General features: G+C 41.0%; 3 protein-coding genes across 13 annotated transcripts in view; 2 read left to right on the top strand and 1 right to left on the bottom strand.

Moving 5' to 3' along the window:
* Positions 1-10,357, top strand: syvn1 (synovial apoptosis inhibitor 1, synoviolin). 4 transcript variants are annotated; one of them, XM_016679814.1, is made up of 17 exons: positions 1-213; positions 1,236-1,385; positions 1,480-1,572; positions 2,660-2,812; positions 2,954-3,002; positions 3,299-3,402; positions 4,666-4,792; positions 4,878-4,977; positions 5,639-5,704; positions 5,817-5,933; positions 6,119-6,276; positions 7,134-7,286; positions 7,388-7,543; positions 7,640-7,823; positions 7,949-8,052; positions 8,958-9,019; positions 9,421-9,523. In XM_016679814.1, the coding sequence occupies exons 2-17, from the start codon at positions 1,254-1,256 to the stop codon at positions 9,430-9,432; spliced, it is 1,770 nt and encodes a 589-aa protein (XP_016535300.1). In that variant the 5' UTR covers positions 1-213; positions 1,236-1,253; the 3' UTR covers positions 9,433-9,523. The 4 variants fall into 4 exon arrangements, 3 of the variants coding, with proteins under 3 accessions (XP_016535300.1, XP_007568450.1, XP_007568449.1); XR_001664274.1 differs by having other exon boundaries at positions 2-213; positions 8,937-9,019; positions 9,421-9,446; XM_007568388.2 differs by lacking the exon at positions 8,958-9,019 and having other exon boundaries at positions 2-213; positions 1,239-1,385; positions 9,421-10,357.
* A 2,129-nt stretch (positions 10,358-12,486) lies between these two features.
* Positions 12,487-18,441, bottom strand: gpr137 (G protein-coupled receptor 137). Of its 2 annotated transcripts, none has more exons than XM_016679815.1 (8): positions 18,352-18,441; positions 15,257-15,783; positions 15,139-15,176; positions 14,813-15,053; positions 14,042-14,191; positions 13,812-13,937; positions 13,617-13,735; positions 12,487-13,014 (listed from the first exon to the last, which is right to left on the bottom strand). In XM_016679815.1, the coding sequence occupies exons 2-8, from the start codon at positions 15,641-15,643 to the stop codon at positions 12,918-12,920; spliced, it is 1,158 nt and encodes a 385-aa protein (XP_016535301.1). In that variant the 5' UTR covers positions 15,644-15,783; positions 18,352-18,441; the 3' UTR covers positions 12,487-12,917. The 2 variants fall into 2 exon arrangements, with proteins under 2 accessions (XP_016535301.1, XP_007568448.1); XM_007568386.2 differs by having other exon boundaries at positions 15,257-15,712.
* Positions 18,317-20,929, top strand: part of pld7 (phospholipase D family, member 7) — a 12,152-nt gene continuing 9,539 nt past the window's right edge. For 4 of the 7 annotated variants that reach the window (XM_007568383.2, XM_016679810.1, XM_016679811.1 and 1 more), the window contains exons 1-2: positions 19,360-19,792; positions 20,389-20,487. In XM_007568383.2, coding sequence (XP_007568445.1) covers positions 19,694-19,792; positions 20,389-20,487 — 198 coding nt within the window. In that variant the 5' untranslated portion in view covers positions 19,360-19,693. Of the gene's footprint in view, positions 18,405-19,359; positions 19,793-19,851; positions 20,169-20,388; positions 20,488-20,929 lie in introns of those variants that run through there. The other 3 variants (XM_016679812.1, XM_007568381.2, XM_007568384.2) reach the window with 3 other exon arrangements.

Genomic DNA, 20,929 nt, shown 5'->3' with positions numbered 1-20,929 from the left:
AACAACCGGATGTGAGGTGGCTTGTAGGGAGCAAGCCAAAGATAAACACGTAGACAGGCAAATACGGGTGAGGGGGGAATTAATAGCTAATAATTGGGAGGGTACGGTGACATGTTTGAAATGGAGTAGCTGGAGACAGCGTAGAAGTTTTATCAGACAAGGAGGCGCCGTTGAATCAGCCGAGGAGCGAGCCGTCCTGCGGGTACCGAGTCGGTGAGTCCCTGACAGCTGGAGCGGTTGGAAGCTAACATAAGCTAGCATAGGCTAACTAACCTTTATTTCTGTTTGTCAACATACCTGCAGAATTAGTTACAGTTATAACCCAAACAGAAGTCTATTTGAAGGTTTCGGTTCATGAATAATGTTTCCATATGTCTTATGAAGCTGTCACAAGACTTAGGAGTTAAGCTTAACCCATTAGCTCTAAAGGGAATGTTTCTATGCGCCATAAAACAGTTGTATAGTGCGAAAATACTTTAAAAAAATAAATAAATCAATGGATTCAGTATGGTTTTATTTATGCTGAAGGTTTATGCTGCTCCAAGAAACTTCAGTATATATTATCAACATAAATATATCATATGCAAGATTTCAGTGTTGGTTTAGCTACCATGGAGCTGTAAACAGTTGTCTCTTCATACGTTAGGTGTTTTATAAAACAAAGTGGCTACATGCCACGGACGCTTTCTCTTTTGAAATGCGTCACTTTGTGTTTCCTTCAGGTGGTTTCCATAGTTTAGTTTGTGAAAGCACGGGTTTAGACACTTTTGAATTACTTTGATTTTACTTTTCTCCCCCTAAATCATTTAAGGGCTGATGACTTTGACTTAATTCTCTGTTTTTGTATTTCCTTAATGATAGACAATAAAAAAGGAAATAAATGTGTTGTGAAATAATTGTAAAAATTGTGTAAAAAAATTAAGTGTCAAAGCATATGTATCAAACATTTATGTGACTTTTTTTATGCATTAAGGTACATGATTTTGGTTAATGTGTGGGATTTCTAAGTTTGATTCATAAGAAATATGAGATGTTGCGTCAAGTCAGAATTTGAGGATGATGTGCAAAATTTGTATTGGTCAGGAAACGCCTGATTGTGATTTGTTTACACATGGCCTTGATGAAAGTGAAAATGCAATAAATAATATTTTAAAATGGAGGGAAGAAAAGAAGTTAAAATCTTGACATTCCTGAAGGTTTAAATTCTTGTGTTGTTGTGTCTGTTTGCGCCTCAGCAGCACCTGCAGTCCACAATGGTGCGAGCAATCCTGGTGACCGCCACCAGCATGGCGCTGACCGGTGCCGTGGTGGCCCACGCCTACCTGCTCAAACATCAGTTCTACCCGACCGTCGTGTACCTCACCAAAAGCAGCCCCAGCATGGCGGTAGGTCAGCCGTCTGGTCGGACTGTTTTTAGCTTTTGCTTGTCTTCACGTGAGCCACTTTTAAAGTTTTCCTTTCTGTTTCCTTCCCCGTCAGATTTTGTACATCCAGGCGTTTGTGCTGGTGTTCCTGCTGGGGAAATTCATGAGAAAGGTGTTCTTTGGCCAGCTGAGGGCTGCTGAAATGGAGGTGGGGGATCATCAAAGATCTGTCTTTTCTTCACGCTTTCATACATGTGTTAGTGTGCGGATATCGGGGTGAAACTCGTATAAAATCAACACAAAACCTGACTACAGGCTCCAAAAGAAAGCTATTCAAGTTATAACTGCATTGGATTATTTTTATCCAGTTGATGGAAATATTTCTTATATTGGATACTTTAAAATTTTATGATTTGTGTAGAGCTCAGAACAGCGTTGACATGTACAAAACCTATTATAAACTCCTTCCAAGATTGCACAAGTGGTTCAAAATTAAAGAAACAAACTTTGAGTTAGGAGAGAGAAGTTTGTTTAAAAAAATAAAGGTCAGGATAAATATTAAAAACATTTGTACTTCAACCAGAGAAACTCGGGTGTGAAATAATTTTTGGTAGTTAGAACTGTGTTTTTCACTCTTTGAGACAAAAAGTATCAAAATCATTTGCTAAGCAAGTACAAGATTTGATGATTTGTTAATTTTCTTTTGAGTTTTCTACGACTCATAAAAGGAAGTCTTTGGAAAAATGCTTTAGAAAAATAAACAAGAACAATTCTGCTGTTTTGATGATCGTCTATGTATAAAAAAAGTGTAATAAGTTTATGCTTTTACTTGCACTTTTTTTATTTATTTATTTTTTGCCAGTGACACGAATTGAAATATTATTTAATTCCGAAAAACGGATATCCTCTACAAGTTGGAATAATGTCTGTCTTTTACTTTTTTTTAGTTCTTTTTTTCAGCATTGTAGTTTTTTTTTTGTTTTTTTTAGCAGTTTTTTATTTGTGTATGGAAAGTTTAAAAAACAGAGTTTTGGACCCTCCCTACGAAAGTAAAAAAAAATAAAAATAAACATTATGAGAATAAAGTTGAAATAATGCAAGAATAAGGTCATTACTATTTTCATTATTTCGACTTTATTCTCTTAATTTTACGACCTTGTTTTCATAACATAATTTTTGTAAAAAAAAAAATAAAATAAAAAAACCCCCGACTGAAATAGAAAAAGACAACACTGTGAAATGTCGTGCTGTAAATGTAAACTAAACGCGTTCTGCTCTCTCTCCCCCTCTGCCAGCACCTCATTGAGCGCTCCTGGTACGCGGTGACAGAGACCTGCCTGGCGTTCACCGTGTTCAGGGACGATTTCTCCCCTCGCTTCGTCGCCCTCTTCACCCTCCTGCTCTTCCTCAAGTGTTTCCACTGGCTGGCCGAGGACCGGGTGGACTTTGTGAGTTTCACTCTGAGTGGGAAAAGGAAAGCGGACAAATCTTTACCAAACAAACAGCCGTAACCCAAGAGAAAAGATGAGCGAAACGTTCGTGGAGATCAGCTTATTGAGTTTTTTTTTTTCCTGTCTTTTTCTCATCAGATGGAGAGGAGTCCGAACATATCCTGGGTTTTTCACTTGAGAGTTTTATGCAAGTACCTTTCAGTTTTTTTTTGTACTGATTTCACTTGGCGTGAAGCATTTCAGGAAACTGTATGCAAATATTTGTCAAAGCCAGGTGCGTCTTAGTTGTTGTCACAAAATGGTTCCAGTTCCTCTTCAGTTTTACCGCCTAAAACTGTCTGCATGTCACAGAAACAACTTAAAGTTCTCACCTCACCTCAGCAGCTGCCTGGGGTTTAAAGAGTCACATTTATTTATTTTTTTTTCCTCTTGTTTACACTCTGCATGCACACTTCTGTAATGAACACTTAATTTTTTCTGCAGCTCTTCTAGGACTTCTGGCTGTCATGGACTTCCTGTTTGTTAACCATGCCTGCCACAGCATCATTACCAGAGGAGCTTCGGTCCAGCTCGTTTTTGGTTTTGAGGTTTGTCCCAGTTCCTTTTTATAACCTTAAAAACTCGAGGCTTGTTAAATGCATCATGGTTCGTTTTACAATTAAAAAAAAAAAGCTGATTCTTTTTTTTCATGCAGGTTCCTCTTATAATAAAGAATAATCATTGTCAATTGATTATTTTTCTTAGGAGCTGCGATCTAAACTGTACCAAAGTGAGCATCTTAAAAAAAATCGCATTCAAACTTCTTAATGACTGGAAATCATTTAAAAGCTTTAAAAAAGCTTTAAATTCAGATTTAATGCAAGTTTTGAAGTAATCTTGCAAATCCTCCAGCTGTGTGTAAAGAAAAAAGGGAAACAATCGAAATCTTAATGCAGCACTCTCTGTGGTGACAGAGCTAACTGTTTAAATGTGTCGATTAGACCATTTATTACAAAAACACAAAATAAAATCAGCTCCTGCTGCTTTCATATAAGAACTCAAAATGTTTTCTACTATCCTTTAATTATTAATGAATATTTATATGTCTAGGAGGTAAATATCTCGCATTACCAATACTTTAAATAAGACGCTTTAACAATGCTTTTAAAAAGTGGGGTCCACCAGGGGGCGATATAGGGCCTCAGAAAGTTGGAGGGAAAATGAGGAAGAAAATTTTAAAAAGAATGGAATCTAATAGATTTTTAAATAATACATTTTTAAAAAAAATATATACAAATGTAATCTTCTTTCAGACTTTATTGTAAAATATAAGTTGAAATAACTTACTGAAGATATATTTAGAAGATAGAAATGACCTATATTGTCTCACAACGGGGAAATTCAGGAAAATGTCTCATCTTTCTGATTGGCTGATAGGATTAATATAAAAACTATCATATTTATGTGTTTGTATATTCAACATCAGGTGAATGAAGTCACAGTATGTTACCTGGTAAATTTTCAACCACAGAACTCGTGAGAAGATGTGAGGTTAGCGTCCTCGCTAAATGAAATCAATAATTATTGAATAGCAAATGAAAGTAAGAAGAAAAGAGTAAAAGTCAATGTTTCATTACATATTTTATATTGTTGTCTTTGAGTTTTCACTCATTAGAGAATTTATTTTGCTTTAAATTGATGTTGAGATTTGTTTCATGAATCTCATTTTCCAGTCTGATATCTAACTCACCTGTGTTTTTTTTTCTGATGCTAAGTCACCACATATACTTTACAACTGACTGCTGCTTCCCTCTCTGACACACACATAGATTTGATCATATTTTCCATTTGATTTTCTTCGTCCTCCTCAGTACGCCATCTTGTTGACCATGGTCCTGACGACCTTCATCAAGTACGTCCTGCACACCGTCGACCTTCAGAGTGAGAACCCCTGGGACAACAAGGCCGTCTACATGCTCTACACCGAGCTCTTCACAGGTGCTGCAACTAGTCTGTGTGTACGACTGATTAAATATGGTGTCCATGATGTTGACGTATGTGTCACATGGCGTGTTGTTGCCAGGTTTCATCAAGGTTCTCCTCTACATCGCCTTCATGACCATCATGATAAAGGTCCACACCTTCCCCCTGTTCGCCATCCGGCCCATGTACCTGGCCATGAGGTGAGCAGCTCTTCAAATGAAATGTCTGTCTAGAACAGGGGTGTCCAAACTGCGGCTGAGGGGCCCTTCGTGGCCCGTGGAGCAATTTTATGTGGCCGACTGCAGGTCAAGAATGCAAGACTGGCACAAATGAGGCCCTCTGGTGGACACTTTGAAGAAGTTTATTTATTTTTTTATTACTTTTAGGGTGATAATCTCCATTACTAATTTAATTCTCGAGCATAAAGTTATCTAAAAATATTTTTCTTTTGCTTTTAAGTTCATATGAAGTGGCGCTATAAACATCCAGTGACTTTTTACTCAGAAAAAAACAAAAACTAGATCACATCCACTCCTTAAACTGGTTTAGAGAAGGTATTTGTTGATGGAAAAATATTTTCTAGACTGCAAAAAAAGACCCGAAAAGTTAGGAAATTTTTAGCCATTGCGTCATTAAAAAAGTATCATATATTCAATTTGTTGCTGAGCAGATTTAAAAAAAAAAATCCAACAAAATCATTTTTCATTTTAAGTTGTAAAAAGAGGCTTGGACACCTGATCTAGAAGGTTGTTTTAATTTTTTGTGTTTTTGAGAATATAAAGATTCTGGATTGTTGCTTCATGTCAACCTAAAACAAAGTTTATTTCCCACATCTTTCAAATATTTTGTTTGTCTTTTCAGGCAGTTTAAAAAAGCCGTAACAGATGCTATAATGTCAAGGAGAGCAATCCGCAACATGAACACTCTGTGAGTCCATCAGTTTTTTTTTTGTCTTTTTAGTTATTCATTTAATTCTTATTAATTGTAATATAGTTTTTGAGATATTCCAGTAATGTGTCTGTTATTATATGATGTTCAGATATCCTGATGCGACTCCGGAGGATCTGCAGGCCTCGGACAACGTCTGCATCATCTGTAGAGAGGAAATGGTCACTGGAGCCAAGAAGCTACCCTGTAATCACATTTTCCACTCCAGGTGAGTCCAATGTGACCACACACACACAAGCACACACGTCTGAGCTTAACACTCCTGCTACACTTCAACAGAGCAGGATTTGAGCTAGAAATTTAAACATGGCTGAAAACAAAAGATCCTTATGAAAAGTCGCTTTTTGTTTGCCTGATAAGATCGATGTTTTTATGGTCATTGATGCTCCACAGCTGCCTGCGCTCCTGGTTCCAGAGGCAGCAGACCTGCCCCACCTGCCGCATGGACGTCCTCAGGGCGTCCAACAACAACCAGGCCCAGGCCCCGCCCCCGGCTCCGGCCCCAGCCCCAGCGGCACCCGCCAACGCACCGGCAGCCCCGGCCCCAAACGGTGACTTTCAGCATGAAACTCATCCAGGGTTGGGCGACAAGTACCTTTTATGGCTTTCGAAGATTTAATTTGTGGGAAAATCTGGTTTGCATAGTTCAGAGTGATGTCAGGGCCGCCATCTTGTTTAAAATGTTTTTTTTTTATTACAGATGCTATTTATTTGGGTTCTGAATTCAGGTCAACTCAATGACAAAATATTAGGGGCTATGTTAACACGAGAACAAAGTCGCATGACAATAAAGTCATAATGATAAAAGATTAAAGTTGTAATAATAGGAGCATAAATTATTAATTGTATGAGAACTGTAAACAAAATAAATAACTACTTATCCAAGGTTTTATCTCATTAAAACAACTTTTTTGTAATAATTTTAAGACGTTCTTCTCGTAAAGTTGTGACTTCATTCTGCCAATATTCTGACTATATTCTCGTGATTAAACAAAAATTCTCTTAGCTTGGCCCCGATACTCCACTGTACAATGTTGTTAAAGGGTTAACAGAGGAGCCATGTTGTGATGACTTCCTGAAGGCGGAGCTTCAAAAAGAGCAGGAGCTTCTTAAAGTGACAGAGACCCAATTTCAAGGCGTTAAATTACAAAATCAGGTTTCTTTTAAGTCACATTTGATATAGTTAGCATTTTTATAACATAGTTACTTGCTTATGCTATAAAATGGCACTATGTGGCTGGAAAATGCATAGCACTGCCCTTTAAAGAATATTTTATCTTTTAAATTGTCCAAAATGACTCTACTTTTTTATTTATTACAGTGGAGAAAGCGGTCCCTCTCCTACACTCACCGTTTGTTATTCCTTGTTTATTGAATTCCTCTTTCTTTCTCTCTCTCTCTCTTCCAGTCGCTCCCGGCATGCTGCCAGGCTTCCCTCCAGGAGTTTTCCCTTTCTGGGGTCCTTTCCCTGCAGTTCCTCCACCTGCTGCTGCTGCTCCACCTGCAGCTCCTGCTGCAGCTGATGCTCCACCAGGCAGCACGGACACGACGCAGGCTGCTGGTAAAATGCCCCGAACTCTACCTTTAACTATGGTCATTTTAACTCAAGCGATTTAGCTTTTTCTTGATGACATCAATTTGTGATGCGTCCGTCCCCTTTAGGCACCAGCCAGCCCCCTTCTGCTGCTGCAGATGCTGCTACATCATCAGCCGCTGCCGCCGCTCCAGGATCAGCAATCCCAGGATTCCCTTTCTCCTTCCCGCCTCCTCCCTTCCCCGCTGCGCCGTGGCTGCCGATGCCTCCGCCTCCTCCCTTCGGTAAGCTTCCACATCTAGAGACACTTGTTTGAGTGAAAAAAAAAATAGTCTGGTTGTGTTGACGTGGAGCTTATTCCTCTCTCTATCCTCTCCCAGTGTCGTCCATGCCTCCTCCGCCTCCGTCGCTCTCTCGGCTGACGGAGGAGGAACTGAGGGAGCTGGAGGCCGAAGGGAGGAGGGGCCTGGAGGCCAGGCTGCAGTGTCTCCAGAACATCCACACCCTGCTGGACGCCGCCATGCTCAACATCCACCACTACCTCAGCACCGTCGCCACGCTCGCGTAGGTTACGCCCCTCCATCTAAAACGGGTTCGGTCAGGAAAAAGCCTGCAGTCTTGATTTCCCTTTGTAATTTTGAAGAGCCACCATGCGCTGAAACATCACCTCTCTCCTGTTCTCACCTCAGCCCTCCGCGGCCTGAGGGTGGCGCCGCAGAAGCTGGCGGAGCCAATCAGGAGGCAGCGTCCGCTGGCGCAGAGAGTCCCACCACGGAGAGGGACTCGTCCACCTGTATGTAACAAATACAAGTTTCTGATCACAGAAGTTTTCACTTTTTTTTATTTATGCAGTTTTGAAAAACCAGCTAAAAGTATTTTCACAGAAGAAGAATCAGTAAGTGTTTCATAATTTAGAAAGGATGGTGATGAATTCTGAATCTGGGGTGAAACGTGGGTATGCAACACAAGGGGGCGTACTGATATGACACAGAGTTTTATTAACATACAAGTGTCTTAAAGGGACAGGATTATGTAAAATCAACTTTTTTCTATTAGCTCTACATCATGTTATAATGTCATTCCCTCATCATAAACATACCTGGAACGTTGCCTTGATTCTTTCACTCGTAGCTCCACCTTCTGAGCTGCAGTTTTCTAGTTTCTAAGCTTCCAGGCTTCTGCCTCACAGAGCAGCCCCACTTAGCTCCTTCAGACTAGCCAGGAGCAATTAGCACACCTGTTGGAATCTGCTATGCTCATTATATGATCCATTTCTCTGTGAAATGCTGGTAAAAATGTTGTTAAAAGGCTAATAGAGGAGCCATGTAAATTGTAAATACTCAGGTTAGCTTAAGTTACTAAATGACAGATCACTGCTGTCCTGCAACTGTGCTGCATGTGTGATGTAATAGATTATAGCAAGAAACGTAAAATAACTACTTTGTGTTTTTTATTGTTCAACCAAAAATCATATAGATTCTAAAATTTGGCAGTGATGAACTTGAGTTGAAATGTTTTCACCCAATATAACACTACAGCGCTGCTGTTATGTAACCAGATGAGCAGATGCAGCGTCCAGCTAAAGTATATCATTTAACATTAAATTTCAGAGTTTATTTTTTATTTATTTATTTTTTTTTAATGTGGTTTGACTGCTGTACTTTTAAACATACTTAGCACAAAGTTGATGTCATTCAGCTGTGAGGATCGAGAGGAGGACGAGGAGACAGAGAATCAGGACAGGCGGGGGAAGGCAGCAGGTTGGTGTAATGCTAGGCAGACATGTAGGAACAGCCACTGAATCCCAAATGATTCTTTACAATATGTATTTTTAAAGGGTATTAGCAAGATCTGTAAGCTATTAAATAATGCTTGTTTTACCATATGACTTAGCAGAGAACAGGCTTTACCCAGTTGTGAGTTCAAAGAGACGACATGTAACAATTCAGTGCTAACATTCCTCCATAGAGTCCAGGTTGTTTTATCAACCTGGAAATTATTATATGGGAATAATAATTTCTCATTCCTGTAGCAGAAAATGCATCGAGGACTGGGTTTGGGGATGTGTATAATGTGTCTGCATGCACAGGAAGCATGGAACTGCGCCCCCTGGTGGAGGAATGGGAGCTCCTTCCTAACCAGGACTGTATTGTGTTTCCAGCTGACCCAGTAGGTGGAGCCACAGTCTCCTCTCAGCCCGCTGACTCCACCTCCTCTGCCTCAGACGCAGAGAGGAAGGAGAACTGGGATGAAGGAGCGGCGGACGACGAGAACGGAGAGCCCAGCGCAGCCGAGCTGAGGCGCCGCCGCCTCCGTAAGCTCGAGACGACGTCTTCGTCGCCGACATCGCCGTCGCCACCTCCCGATAACTGATACGTGACCGGCGAGAAGAGGGGGCGGGGCTTACCGCTCTGAACCAACAGAAACTTTTGAGATAACTTATGGCTGCTTCGGCTCTTCGTCGCCTCTCTCGTCCACACGCTCAGGTTTCCCACAGCAACGAGTCGGACTCGAGCTAAGACGCAACCACTTCTGCGTCTGATGGCGACGGCTCCTCTTCTGTTTTTTTGTTTTTTCTCTTTTTTTTTTTTTTTTTGATTGGATCAACTCCGGACTGGACTTCTGCCATGCCAACGCTGCAGGAAATGAACTCGGTCAGTCGGCGTTTAGGTCTAGTTTTACCGCATCTTCAGCAGGAAGGCGGTCCTGCTCACCATAGCAACACGTTACGCAACAGGCGGATCATTAACGTATTTCAGCATTTTCAGTTTCAAGTAAAGCCAAACCGCTAACTTCTGCTTTTTATACATGGCCACCGCGCCGACCCTCTCCTTGTTTCCCAGGGTTCTGAGCCCCGTTCCCACTGCTGACACTGTACCATACTGATTTATTGGAAACTGTATATACTGTATAAAGAGTTTTAATAGAATCGTCTGTACATGCTGCGGAATAAAGCAACTGAAGCAGCAGCTGATGCCACAGAGGAACGTGTCGAAGCTCCTGGTTTTAAGGGCCTTTTTCTACAGGTTTTCTGCTGCTGCCATGTGATGTTGTCTTTAATTTGGTTTGGCTGTTTAAATTAAAACTTATGACTGATCGAAAAACAACCCCCCGGTTTTTTTCCCAGAAAGAGCATTATTTTTATTTTGTTGTGATTAAAACAACTTTATTTTAAATTTAGGTTTGTAGTTTCTGGGGAAAACATCAAAGAGTTCCTGTCAACTTTCGACACCAAACAGAAACAAATCTTAGTTAAATTTGCAAGAATATTTTTCTTTACTTGTTCACAACAAACTAAATATGCAATATTTAAATAAACAGATTGTTGTAGAAAATCTGTAGGTCCCAATTAAAGAATCTTTCAAGGTTCTTGTAAAACTTTTCTACATTTGCATTTTTCCTAACTTTGAGTTGTTTTTGTCTGACCTTAGCAACAACAAAGGGACTTGGGTCAATCTGTCTTCATCTGGGTTGCTATTGTTTATTGAATGAAGCCAAGTCTCTCCATTAATAAGTGTCTTGATATTTGGGATCAGATTTACATTAATATGAAGGCAAAAAGCATTGGAAATATTTGCCATTTTTATTTGTCATGGGATGGTCTCCATCCGATCTAAGCTTGAGTCACTTCAAGTCTGTTGCACTTGATTTTTTAATTTTGAAATTAATTCAAAAGTTTTGTTTTAATGGTTATAAGGCTATACTTCTACCTGATTGGTTGTTCGGGAGCGCGCAAAAGCGTTCCACTTTGAGTTGTGATCGGTTGTTACCATGGGGGTAAGCAAATTACCGCAGAGCATGCCTTTGGAACAAGCAGTTCCCCTCCATAACAGGTGGTGGCAGCAGTGTTAATATACTCTCATAATGTAACAAGGCCTTCAAGCAAATATTTGTGATGTGAGTTGCCTCTTTGCACTTACGGCACTGACGTCACATCCGCATGAGCAAATGCGGCTTTCCTGTTTCCGCTCCAGATCAGCTTCTTCAGCCTAAAACTACTGGGGGGAGACGGATAGGCGTCCCTGTGCTATTTCCATGGAATCACATCTGTATTCAGCCTGAAAGAGAGTGTATGGGAACGAGAGAGCAGATCAGAGCCAGACAGCCGAGCAACCGGTCCACGTTATTCCTACGCCCCATGATGCTCTGCGTGAATTATGGGCACGACTTCCGCTGCAAGCCAGAACTACCAGATAACCACTTCACATTAGGAGAAATAGATTAATTATTCTATAGAAATAAATAATTAATCCCAGGTCTTCAGCCAAAACATCTAGAGCTACATATTTTCCTGGGTAATTTAAAACTTTTTAAATCTAATTTAACTCTGTATTAAGCCTATTTATTATATATAATATCTGGATTCAGAGGCACCGCCAGGAGTCTTGGGTCCCCTGACAAAAAATTGGATAAAGTAATGCAGGTTCAGACCAAAAACAACCAATCAGAACTAGTAGGAGGGTCTTAGTGCTGTCAACCTCATTCACTCACTGCTAAATGTGCTAATGGCGGTGCAACAACTTATTACAAGAAATCTGTTTATCTGCTGTCATTGGTAGCTATGCTAACTGAACTGAGGATTCACATCAGGCTGCGCAGGGAGCATAGCACAGAGCTGCAGGGAGGATGAGCAGCACCATATGAGATTCTTGATACCATACTGTCACAACATAATGACAGTTTTAACACGCATGTAAAAAAGAATTATAAAAGTTACATACTGCAGCTTTAATTTCACTTAGAGAACAAGTCAGGATGGACGTGAATTAGAGCTGCTGCTGAATGACTCATCTATTGTTAAGTGTTGTAAAAGGTACAAGTTAAATATGAATATGTTGGAGTTTTTTTCCCTTAATTCATTAAATGCTAGTGAAAAGGAGGAAAACAGTAGTCTGTAGCTAAGCAAGCTAATTATGCTAAATGGTTGATAATCTGCCTACTTGCCTCTCAGAAAAAACTGGGTTATAAATTTGCAATGTCAGACAAAACAGCATTATTGCAAAAGTTCTTTTCAGATGAGATATTAATAAAAAATAATTTTTATAATAAATAAATTAAAACATCCAATCAAACATGAACTCAGACAGGAGTAAAAAACAAAACATAAAACAAAAAACACCTAAACAAACATGAGTTATTGCCCCAGAAACAAGCTACAATGTTAAGGATGGAAATAAGAAACATAAAATCCCACTGTCAGCAATAATAAAACTTCTTCACACAGTAGTAAATATCCTTTGTATTTTAATCAGTTTCAGATGCATCACATTGTATTTAATAAATGCCACTTTTCAAAGCAGTTCTCCATGTTTAGTAGTTACCAACTAAGCTGATTTGAGTCCATCCAGGAATGTAATATGAAGTGTCAGTTTAGCTCAGATATTCACAGTGAGTAAGCAAATAAATAAACAATGCTTAGTTTGACCCTCATGGAGTTTACCGGGAGGTTCCACCAAAAATGTTCCCTTTAAGCTGAGAAAGAGTCAATATATCTAAATAATAATAATAATAATAATACAAGGTGCATCTTCGTAGCTTTCCTGAGGTTTTTCAGTGCAATTTCAACCACAGAGTGGGCGGTACTGCTGGGCGGTTCTCGTCCCCCTGAGGTCGTTGTCTAGGTGAGGTAAAAATTCGAGAGCGAATGAGGGTTTAGCTTCAGTTCTGAGGGGTGGAGTAGAACGAGTGGTGCTGGTGACTATGGTCTGCAGGGTTGTTGGCAAACAGGAGTGGCGCAGTCTCCGATCCGTACCAGCTGGAAGTACGGAAAAAACCCCACAAAAAAAGATTACTTAAAGCTCACACAATGTGATGAGTTATAGCAAAGTAAACTAGCATTTAGGTTAGGAATCCAAACTTCGACCGTTTTCCTTTTGGCCGAAATTATTACACAAACATCTAATATTTGTCTTTTAATCGTTTAAAATAAAAAAAACTGATCAAATGGTCCTAAAAAGGAATTTATGCTCTAATAACAATAAAAAAAGATTATAAAGCTGTTAGTGTTAAATTTGTGAGTGATTTTGTCAGTTCACTCCTTCGTTGTGATTTGAAGGGCTCCCTCCCTCGGGGGCGCCAGAGCTCACATATCTGTTTTCCCACGTAAACATGCAAACATGCACACAGAGTTTTCTTAAATCTCCAGTTTGGTGGGAGTTTTTATAAATAATCATTTTTATTGATATCAAGCAGCGTTTTTGTGCGGACGGAAGGCTAAAACGCCAAAAAAAAAAATTTATTCGTTTTCCCAGATATCCGGCTACGGATAACTGAGTTCGTGGTTCTAAAGTGAGCAAATACATTTAATTAAAAACAAAGACAGAAAAAGCTTCTACTGTGTGTTTATATTGGTATCACCTCTGGTTCTGAGTGGGGCTGCGATCCCACGGAGCCGGTATTTCATCATCGCTGCCTTCAGGGTCATCGAAGAAGTACGGACGAGGCAGAACCCTGTTGTTGATGTCCAAGCTGCTGGTCTGTGGAAAACGGACGTGTGAGGACTGGGAACAAGACAAACGGAAAAGACTGTGGGTCTGGAGAGCAGAGATCAACCTCCTGAGCGGGCCAGCGGACTCTGAAGAAGAGGATGAGGAGGCTGGTAGGGAGCAGCTCCCAGATGAAGAGGATGGCACCGAACGCCAGGTAGCCTCTGTCGCCGAGTTCACTCTGCAGGTCAGCCTGAAAATACAGGGTGGTTTTTTTTTTGCTTGTTTTTTAAACAACTTATCCAACAGCTTGATGACTCGGAGGGGATAATGCTCCATTGGGAAGCAGGAACCCACCTGGTCAGAGACATTGTACCAGTCGTAGTCGAAGGACTCCACCTTGTAGTTCTGGGAGAGGAAGAGGACGGTCAGGTTGTAGCAGGCCCGGCTGAAGAACAGGAAGATGACCACGGCTCCCAGAGCTGCCGTGCGGCACACCGTGGTTCCCTGGTGACAGGAAACGCATCACTCACCGCTCCCGTTAACGCAGAAAAAAAACAAAAAAAAAACAGAAAAACACTACCACCTCCCAGGAACACAACTTGTACCATCGCTGGAAGGTAAGCACCAATCCATACTCCGACACGCACCGGTTCTAACCAAACTCTGAGCTAATCAGAGACACTGAAGGCATCCAGGGTTCCTTCAGACGATCATATCAAAGTTCTGTTCATCACTTCACAGACCTCAGGCAGGTTTAGAGACGGTTTACAACGCAGAAATACAAAGTTAGTACGAGAAATTAGAGCAGATAGACATTTCTACTGAGGTCTGGATTTAAATATGGATAACTGGAAAAAAAACAGAGACCGGATGGTGGGAGGGATGGAAAAAAAGGAAGGATAGATAAAAGTAAGGAAAGAAGAAATGATTAGGTGAATTAAAGAAGGAAGGATGTGTCAAAAGATGGATAGGAGGGAAGAAAGGAAGTAATGAAGCAAAAATGGATGAATAAGAGGAAAGATGGAAAAAGGAAGGAAAGACCGATGGTTGGATGACTGCATGAAAGGCTAAATGGACACATGGATTGATGAATGGATGGACAGACAGACAGACAGGTGTCTGTACCTTGCTCATGAGGTATGGGCTGAAGGAGCGCGGCTGCCTGGTGAGCAGCAGCAGCGTGGCGGCCAGCAGCACAGCCTCCATGATGAACAGCAGGTCGTTAACGATCACTCTGACCAACACCAGCTTCCAGGTCCGCTTGCCTTTCTCTCCGCTGCTGCCTCGCTCCCCCAGAGCGGCGCACGTCACGTTGATGCAAAGGAAGATCACACTCATGGCTGCGTAGGCGCACCGGGCCACCCATCTGACAATTACACACACACAGGTTGCTGACCAGGCTGTAGCGACACAGTACAACACTACCCATTCCAGTGGAAGGTTGTTCTTACAGCTTCGTGTCTGAGGCTGCGCTGATCTTCAGGAAAACCTGCGGAGCAGCAACACAACAAAAACCTTTCAACAAAACCGAAGTCATGTCATTGCCCACAATCCTCCCCCAAAACTGACCTGGGTGAAGTAGAGGTTGATGAGGCTGAAGGTGAAGAACTGCAGACACACAGGGGAGCAGTAGAGCAGCCAGAAGGCGGCGGTGGGCAGGTGGTTGGCCTGGGCCGTGTTGTGGAAGTAGAAGGAGAAGAGCGTGGTGCGCAGGCCGGCCCAGAGCAGGCACAGGAACAGGAACAGGCTCTGGTAGCTCCAGCGCTTGTGCTTATAGACGAACAGCAGCCACAGCTGCACGTACACCACCAGGAACAGGGACCCGTACAGGGCGATGTACAGGGCGGTGAAGCCCAGCTGGACGGACGGGGCCACGGCCGGACGCAGCGGCGTTGGGGGTGACGAGGAGAAGGTGGAATTTGGAGGAGGGGAAGCGGTGGTGACCGGAGCCTCCATCGGAGCGGCGGAGGGATCACTGAGCGGACATCGTCAACGCGGGACTTCTGGAGCCTTCACACTGAGGATCTGGTGGAGTGGGGGACACATCCACGGGGGTGGGGGAGGGGTCAGCAGATGACCAGAAAAGAGTCGGGATGCTACAGAGCCCGTATGGTGACATGGAGAAGAAAGAAAAAAGTTGTAATTAAGTCGTTCTCACAAGTTATTAAGTCGTGGCCACAATTTTATTTTTTTCCTCCAATGTCACCAAACGGGACCCGGATCCACTCCAGATTCAGAGACTGTTGTGTGTTCGGGTGTGAAGCAGTTAATCGCTGCTCCCACCTGGACGGAAAACCTTCCTACACATTTCATGCGCCTTACTCGCAACAAACTGCAAACCACATTTCTTCTCTTTCATTCCACCAGGGAGGCATCTATCCAATAAGAGATCGGTAATCGCTTATTCTGCCAACTACTCTGACCATTAATAGACTAATTGCATAAAATATTTGGCATGTTTTGCAGATTTTTCATTCAGCCACTTAAGCCATTTTTAAACAATATTGGAAATACATTCAATATGCTCATAAAGAAAAACTCAGTTCCTTTTTGAATGAGGAAATAAAAATGTTGTTGCCTAGAAGTCAATGACAGCATTTCTTTAGTGAACGTCTGATTATTTGTAGCAAAGGTTGCATCTGAAGCAAAATAAATAAATAAATAAAATAGATAGCCCTTTCTGCTTGACTTAACATCAACACAATGTTGGACAAATCTGGTGATTATTTTTCAGATTAACAGATTAATACCTGGATGGCAAAAGGTGCATAATAGGAGTTTCTCTTTTTGCAAAATTTGAGCCAGGTGAAGCTAAAACTTTGATACTTGAGGAGCTCTGGGTTGAACATATTTATAGAAAAAGTTTTATTGTTTTTTTTTTATTTTACATGTAAAAATGTGTTTTTTGTTTTGTTTTTTTGTACAGTTTTTGGCTTAACATGTCATTCTTTCAGTAAATGTTAACAATCGATTACTAAATTAGTTGACGATTATTTCAGTCATCGATGCATCACAATTAATCATGTAAGCCCCACATTCAACAATCACGTCTCGCCAAACTTTCTGTAAAGGTCAGATTAGTGGAGTGGAACTATATATATACTTTTTTTTTTAATAGGTTTTGTTTAGTTTTTTTTTCTGTGTTGATTACCACTCCCACCTGAGTTGTGGATGTCGGAGTTGCCATGGAGCAATGGACTGCTTCTCTGATTAATCACTACAGGTGAACAGTCATGTTTTCTGCAATTGTGCAGTATTCTTTCCAGAGCAGGGTCTCTTTTTTTCTCTCCCTCTCTCGCACTCACACACAAACAAAATCTAAGAGCTGAAGAAAATGATAAGGGAACAAATGACGTTGCTGAAATGTGAGATTGCCCTGTGCAAACCTCCATGACATGCAGCCAGGGAGATCAGATAGTGTATCAGGCCCAGAGGAGGAACTGGGCATTTTTGTCAAGGAAAAACAACACAATGTAAACACTGTCCCGTCCCGACTGAGGATAAGTAGTAAACAGCTGAATGTGATGGCTGTTTGCACAATCAGATTGTGAAGAATCCTCAATATGGACCTGGGTGAGTACAAAACAAAAAACAAGAACAACAAAACACTACAGTGTTTACTGTATGTTTACTGGAAAATCTCCAGGTGAAAACATTAAAACAGAAGGAATGAAGAGCATGTAGAAGCAAGTCAGCACCTTTAAAATCAATCTCAAATCATGTTGTTTACACTTTTTTTGTTGTGTTTTTTTTTTCTCTCAATATAAATTCCAATGTTTGTCTATGACAGGGGTGTCAAACTCCATTCCTCAAGGGAATGGAGTTTGACATTCCCTTGACATGCCGCTGTCCTGCAGTTTTTAGATGTGCCAAAGGTACAAAACACTGGAATGAAATGGCTTGATTGCCTCCTTCTTGTGTAGATCAGTTCTCCACATCCTTGCTGATGACCTAATTATTCTATTCAGGTGTGGTGCAGCAGAGGCACATCTAAATGTTTCCGGGCAGTGGGCCCTCCAGGACTGGAGTTTCACAGTTGTGGTCTATGAAATGCGACATAAACGATGTAGAACACATGATTATTTCCTCCATCAATGGCAAAGATCAGAGTAGAAGAGGTCCACCGGGGTAGAAAATTAAATATATATATATCTGCTGTAAATGCACTCATTTGGCAGCAGGTGTATTTCTGAAGCGTTTTGTCTTTTAATGACATTTTCATGATAATCTTAGTTATAATAAACAAACATCTACTGTATGGCTACATACAGTAAGGTGACTCACTGTTCTCTCTCACTAATCGCACAATAACATCAATGCAGCAGACAAGGGTTGTTTCAGTTTCAACAAACTGGATTATACAACACTTCATAAATCTGTGTTTGACTATATTAAAGTTTAATTTATTATACATTTAACAAGTGAGACACCCCTCGGTGAATTGCTGCAACCTTTGCGACCCATATGACCCGATCCGACTGCCTTTACTTTGTGTTTTATTTCATAAACAACCCGACTGCTCCGTTCAAGGTACTGAACCTCAACTGAAGCTAACCGCAAACACCTACGTCTCTGCGCTTCCGCCCGCCAGTCACGCCAGGCTAAGTCTCGTAAAAACAATCCTAGTTTCACCTGTAGATAATGAATTGACGACAATAACAGACCTTTTCGCCTCAGGTGAACATGGAGCTGAAGGATGAGCAGCCGACTGAAGACGGTAATCCCTTCTTTCCGTGTGTAACGTCTGAGAGGCGGAGCCTTTGTAACAGCGCACCGGCGCGTCCGCCATATTGTGAGAGGTGAACTCGCGTCGAGGAACGAGGAGGGTTTGTTTGGAAAAGGAAAGTAGGTTCCTGCCATTCAAAGTGACTCCATTGTTTTATCCAAAAATAAGTGCTAATGATTACGTTTATCTGCTTTTGATAACTTTTAAGTACAATTTTTTTTTTACATTTTAGAACCAATGCTGATGATTATAACAAACACTATGTCTGTCAATCAAAGTAAGACGTAACCACCAATAAAACTTAACTAAAATATGCTCCACTAGATTTTATTAACCATAATTCAACTGCATTTAACTGAGCTATTCTATTTGATCAAAAAAAGTAAGTGAAATCAGGCTTATTTATATGGCAGCATGGGGAATCCAAAGTGCTTTGAAAAGTCAAAGGAAAGATGGAAACGTTCAGAATTTTATTTAAAAAGAGTTTAATATGCCTCAAACTTCAGAATATTGTAGAAAAACAGACATTAAAATACATATCATAAAGGAATAAAAGAAAAAATAAAATGTTATGACAAAATACATATCAAATCAAAATTAATAATATTTAATTTCAAGGCATTTTTCTATTCGATCAAGGACATTGTACAAAAAACAAGCAATATATACAGAACAAACAAGGATTCTGAACAATGTAATAAATAGGATAACATTTAACAATTAGAAAATAAAGGGATTTATAAATAAAAAAAGCAATTCTGAAGTGGTGCATTTATAGGTTGATAGTGATTTAATATTACAGATATAATTGGGAGTGTGTTTCAAAGATTGGAACTGAGAATTAAATATAGGTTATTTATATAAATATAGATTATACATATATTTTTTGTTTAGATGATAAAGGTTTCAGGTTTAAAATACCACTCACAATATGGCGGGGCGTTCCCAACTGACGTCCGTGCGTCAACTACTCTTCTGTTCCAACCGCCAATCAGCGTTGACAGGAAATCGCGGTTACTTCAAGTTGTTGTTTATGTATCTCCGTGAAGGACGACCCATTCAAATCCCACATGTTATCTTCAGACCACTACTGACTGCTGTATTTATAGAAAGCCCGGCAGGTTCTCTTAATAACGTTACCTCTGAAGACCGCTGCTTTGGCATTTGTTTTGCCGCCGTTGGCTCCTTCTCATTACTGGCTACTGTTGACGTTCCGCTCCAACCGTTAACGCGACTTCGTTCCACAAATCTGCTTGCTACATTATTAAAACCGCTGCAGGATGCCGATGGTGCTACGGTCCAGACGGTCGAATCGGGTCGAGTTAGAGCCAACGCCGAGGCGGAGGTCGACACGCCCGCGTCTGAATCGGCATTATGAGGTGGGTACTTTTATTACTCAGTCTTTCCGCCTCCTCTTCCTCCGCCGCTCCTGCTTGCTGAGAACTACAAAAAAGGAGGACGGCCACGTAGCTCGCTCGTTAGCGTCAACGGCAGCAGCAGCAGCGACGTTTATAGCAAACTACTTTGTCTTTTCTTTCTTTAAAAGGGGTTACGTTTGTAGCCCTCGTGCCAACTGCTTTAATTCTCACCTCAGAACTATTTGCCGTTTTCGTATTAGTTTATTTAAAGCAGTTGGCTTAAGTAAACTGTACGGAGCTAACCTTAGCTGTACCTTAAAGGGGGGGAACCCTCCTTCCTCTTCCCTGCTACAGCCTAAAACTTAATACAACATAACCCGTACACTACAGCATTATGGTAAGTTTTTTCGTAATTTAATGAGTAATTTTCACTTTAGAAGCTTAAACTGCTTTTTTTTTCCTTCTCAATATTACTAACTTATATTACTGCCGTAGCTTTAAATACAGCCAGCAGCAGTCTGTCAGTATCATCCCGTGGACGGCATGTACAGCATATTTAGTGTCGTTCGGAAGTGCTGCACCCCATTAGCTGATTATAACCAATCCGTTTCTGTCAGGAGGCTGATGAGTCGGAGCCTGAGGCCATCCCGAGCCGAGTGATGGAGAGACGTGAGGCAGAGCTGGAGGAGGAAGCTGCTGAGGAGACAGACCAACGGGTAAGAGGTCCATCACTGAAGAATTAAACGATTCACTCTTTGGTCTGTTATGACAAAACACACCAGTATCTGCTGTGGCTCCCTGCAGCAGATGCTGGTCATTAACAGGAAATGTCATAAGGCAGCGGAAGTGTCCTTACCTATAACCTAGTTAAATATTAAACTAAAGTATTGTTGGGGGTTTTTTCTAGGAAAAACTTGCAAATAATATTTCATTAGACCAGAATGTTCTTAAAGGGCCGGTGATGCCAGAATATGCTAATAAAACTCATAATAGAAAAAGAGACTGTTAAAAATATTAATAAATATCTCTCTGCATTATTGCTACTTAAAATGTAATAATATTGAATGAACTGATTAGTCCCTCCAAGAACTAGCAGTAATCAGCTAGCCGCCATGCTATCAGGAAGTTTTCATTCAGTAACTCAGGATCGTTTATTGT

Source organism: Poecilia formosa, unplaced genomic scaffold, assembly GCF_000485575.1.
Source record: "Poecilia formosa unplaced genomic scaffold, Poecilia_formosa-5.1.2 Scaffold221, whole genome shotgun sequence".
In the NCBI taxonomy this organism is placed as follows: Eukaryota; Metazoa; Chordata; class Actinopteri; order Cyprinodontiformes; family Poeciliidae; genus Poecilia; species Poecilia formosa.
Note: the sequence above shows the minus strand (reverse complement) of the source record. Positions and strands in the feature narration are given on the sequence as shown.